This window comes from Lepidothrix coronata, unplaced genomic scaffold (genome assembly GCF_001604755.1).
Source record: "Lepidothrix coronata isolate B3197 unplaced genomic scaffold, Lepidothrix_coronata-1.0 Scaffold20, whole genome shotgun sequence".
Taxonomy (NCBI): Eukaryota; Metazoa; Chordata; class Aves; order Passeriformes; family Pipridae; genus Lepidothrix; species Lepidothrix coronata.
The window spans coordinates 6,006,446-6,010,420 of NW_016690200.1; the positions used below are offsets into that span (position 1 = coordinate 6,006,446).

The 3,975-nt window shown below is 48.6% G+C and overlaps 1 protein-coding gene across 5 annotated transcripts in view; it reads right to left on the reverse strand.

The window, feature by feature from the left end:
* LOC108493866 (endonuclease domain-containing 1 protein-like) overlaps window positions 1–3,975 on the reverse strand; it is an 18,263-nt gene that overhangs the window by 4,403 nt on the left and 9,885 nt on the right. For 2 of the 5 annotated variants that reach the window (XM_017807782.1, XM_017807780.1), the window contains exons 2-3: window positions 3,627–3,949; window positions 1,156–1,376 (exon numbers count right to left, since the gene is read on the reverse strand). The exons of 2 other annotated variants lie outside the window; for them this stretch is intronic. In XM_017807782.1, the coding sequence (XP_017663271.1) occupies window positions 1,156–1,376; window positions 3,627–3,914 (509 nt within the window). In that variant the 5' untranslated portion in view covers window positions 3,915–3,949. Of the gene's footprint in view, window positions 1–749; window positions 1,377–3,626; window positions 3,950–3,975 lie in introns of those variants that run through there. One more of the 5 variants, XM_017807781.1, reaches the window with a different exon arrangement.

A 3,975-nucleotide genomic window follows, 5' to 3' on the forward strand; every position in this document is an offset into this window, starting at 1 on the left:
CCTTCTGGTCTCACTGAGAAGCTCTGATTTCCTTGTCCATGGGCTCTTCTCCAGCTGTTCCCTCCAGACTGCCAGGGCAAGGACTCATCCCTAAGAGCTCTCTGCCAGCATGGGCAGCAAAGCAAACCAGCTGGAGGCTCTGCTCACCTCCTTCTCCCTTTTATCAAGGCAGGAGGAGGAGTTGCCCTGAGGGACAGAGCTGGAAACCCACCAGAGAAGGGAGCAGGATGGACACTGCACAGGACATTTTTCCCCATCTACTCTGCTCTCGTGAGACCCCACCTGCAGTGCTGCCTCCAGCTCTGGGCTCACAACATGAGAAGGACACAAACTTGTTGGGGTGGAGTCCAGAGGAGGTCATGAAGGTTCTCTCAGAGCTGGATCACCTCTGCTCTAGAGGCAGGCTGAGAGAGGTGGGGGTGTTCATCTGGAGAAGGCTCTTAGGAGAATTTAGATCCCATTCCAGTACCTAAGGGGTCTCCAGAATTGGAGAGGGACTATGAACAAGGCCATCGAGTGACAGGAGAATGGGGATTTAAAGTGGTAGAGGGCAGGGTCAGGCTATGTATCAGAAAGAAATTCTTCCCTCTGAGGTGGTGAAACACTGATACAGGCTGCCAAGAGAAGCTGTGTCTGCTCCATCCCTGAAAGTGTTCAAGGCCAGGTTGGACATGGCTCTGAGTAACCTGGTCTAGTGGAAGGTGTCCCTGCTATATTGCAGGAGGGTTTGGAACTGGATGATCCTTGAGGTCCATTCCAACTCAAAGCCTTCTATGATTCTGTGATATGTGGGAAAAGCCCTTGAGCCTTTTGCATCCAGGATGCGAGGCTTATGTACGGGGACAGTCCACATGGAACAGAGAAACTGGTCCCCTGTTATACAGCTCAGCCAACTTTTCCTCCAGAGCCCCCAGCTTGAGGACCCGGATCTTGTCCTTATTGTTCTCGGCAATGGCCGCCCAAGCACTCATGGTGTTGTTGTTGGTCTTGCAGCAGGCACTGGCCCAGATGTGGCTGGGTACATTAACCCTCCCATCAGCGATGTAGGAGGTACCAGGCACAGCACCCACAATGGCATAGGTGGTTTGACAGTCCTTGCTTTTCTTGGGCATCGTTTTCTGCTCATAGATGTTCCATTCGCCGTTGTTGAGTGCAGTGTTCTGGGGCACTATGTTGGTGAGGGTGAAGGTCGCGTCCCTGCCGTCCTGGGTGTCATGATGGGAAGCAGGGTTCAAATGGCCACGGTCCAAATCCTTAAGTTTAAGGTAGTCTTGGTAGACAGCCTGGCTCTCGCTGATATCATCTTGGGTGACTGAGTAAGTTTCTCTGAGGGTTGCCTCTGTTTCCATATCTTTGGGCAAATTGTCCCGTATCAGCTTGACAGATAAGGAAGAGGAAAGAAAACATGTTAGTATTGGGGACGGGAGTAATGGAGCAAGTCTCCCTGCAGCAGAAGTGTCTGAGTGTCAAGATCTAATTTCTTGTCATCTCATTGTATGGAAATGTATAAATCTAGATAAATCCTATAGCTGCCCCTCCTGGATGAACACAAGAGCTTTTAAGACAAAAGAAGCTCAGAATGTGACAGCTCTCCATTTGACTTGTTGTAGGGGTCGGGTTTAAGGAAGGATGCCAGAGGGGCATTCTGGGAAATGAAGTCCCAAAGTACTCCCACCCATGGGCAGTGACATACCCATGGTGATTGGTTGGTAAGGTCACATGGTATGACATGTTAACCCAAATATAAGGTGTTGTCTCATTTGAATAAAGAGGATTTGGCTTTGAACCCCCAACCAGCTAACTGGGTCCGTATGGTTTATTAACTTATTATATTAATAAAGCCATAACTTGTGACCTTTGTGATCCAACCTGCAGCCTGTGCTGAGAATGTGGCTGGATACATGAGACAATTAGAATTTTCCACTCGTAGGTTTGGTAAGAAACCTTCCCCGACATATTGATTCCATTTCATCCTGTCTCCACACCCCACATCTGCCCAGAGCTCTCCTCAGATCCTCCCACCCCATTCTGTCATTCTTTGATTCCATGTGTGGCTGCTACAGGTGTACCACACTCCTGGAACACCAGGGTTTGCCTCCTGTAATCCCAGACACAGGGAGACGTGTTGAGAAAACAGTCCTAGAGGTGAGGTTTCCCAGGGGGGCTACAGGTCACTGCAAGGATGAAGGTTTTTTTGACCTCAATGCAAATGGGATCTGCTACTGCAGTCCTAGTATGTGTCTCAGAGCTGATCTGGGACAGGGAGTATCTTCTGCAGCCTCACTGCAAAGAAGTTAGCCATGATCAGCCTCTTCAAGAGCTCATAATCCCCAAAGAGTCCTGAGGAACCCAAGTACTGAAAAAGGACCTCTGGAAAAAGTTATCAAAATCAAAGAGCTTGCAGGAGGCCTGGCTCCATGGTCCAGGAGGGAAAGGACCAGGTTGGATGGGGCTCTGAGCAACCAGGTCTAGTGGGAGGTGGCCCTTCCCATGGCAGGGGGGCTGAATTGAGATGATCTTTGATGGTCTTTCCAACACAAATCCCTCTATGAGTCAATGATTCCATGAAAAGAGTGAAGCATTATCCCCCCTAAATATAGAAATTGCAGTAGTGCAATATTATATTAGTTCTTTGAGTTCCAATGAGTACAAAGTGCAAATGGATTTTTTTTTTTTTTTTTTAGAACTCAAACACCTTTCTTTTCATCTTTGGGGAAACATATTTATTCTTCCTCTAGAACAAGGCATATGGCTTTCTTCTATTGTCCATGAACACCTAAATTCCATCCTGCTGCTCTGTCCTTAGCAATGACCTGAACTTCCTCTCTTTCTGTTCCATAATTCCCTTGGTCTTTTTTACTGAAAGTCTGAAGGACATCTGGGAGAGCTCTGTTGTTTGTGGAGATCTGAGTGTCTGGTGGATCCTTCTGAACCAAGCCTGAGGCAACAGTGATCAGGGGCAACTGGCCATGGCTGGAGATCACCCTCTTCTGACTGGACTGACACTGATGCTCCTCACTTTTCACTGCCTGAAATATCACTCAATACATTCCCCAGGGTTCACCAAACCCTCTCCCCACTCAGTGTCTGTGCCAAGGCTTTTTCCCTGGGTCATCTCACCCAATTCTGAGTTTCTCCTCACTTCTCTCACATCACTTACAAAGACAAATGGAGTCCTAACTGTGAGAAATTAAGCTCTGTCAGGGATGCAAAACAGCTCAGGGCAAAGTGGAGATCAGAATTCAGTAGGACTCTTGGTCCCCCAAATTTAGCTGCTGTTGGATGCCTTTTCCCCATCACTTGATCTCCCACCACAGCAGGGCGCAGAGAGGGGCGTCGGTTTGACTTTGAATTGAATGGAATTTGTCTTGATGTTGCTCTCAGGTCAATGCAGAAAACTGGGCACCTTTGGGATAGCAATCCTCCTCCTGCTCCTGCTGCTGTTTGAAATGCATCAGAGGAATCATGTGGTGCAGGTGTTTGAAGTGAGATGAGATGAATCCCATCCAATGGGTCCATTTGCAGGTGTGTGTATGGTGGTGGGAGGAAATAGAGACGTTTGGTTAAATGCTGCAGTTCATCTTTTAGTGACTGCAGAGTGACATGCTGTAAGAGAGGACACTCACCTGGGGCTCCACCATCCATAATGGTGTAACTCTCTTGCTAGTGTCAAACTGGTAGATGTAAGCAGAGTACACGGGAATACGCTCCTTTTTGTCATACAAGGTGGCATAGAAAGGCTGGTTCTTGAAGGTCTGGCAGATCCAGGCTGGGTTCTCTGGCAGCAGACCATTTGTTGCAGGCATTTTCTGGTAGAAAAACTCATTACATGTATTTGCAAAGGACTCCACCACCTCGCCGTGTCCCAACCAGAGGCAGCTCGCCCAGACCTGCAGCAGCAGCAGCCACAGCATCGTGGGAGGATTTCAGGTGAAGGGCTCTTGCTCCCCTGGAAGGCAAATGCAGAGGGACACT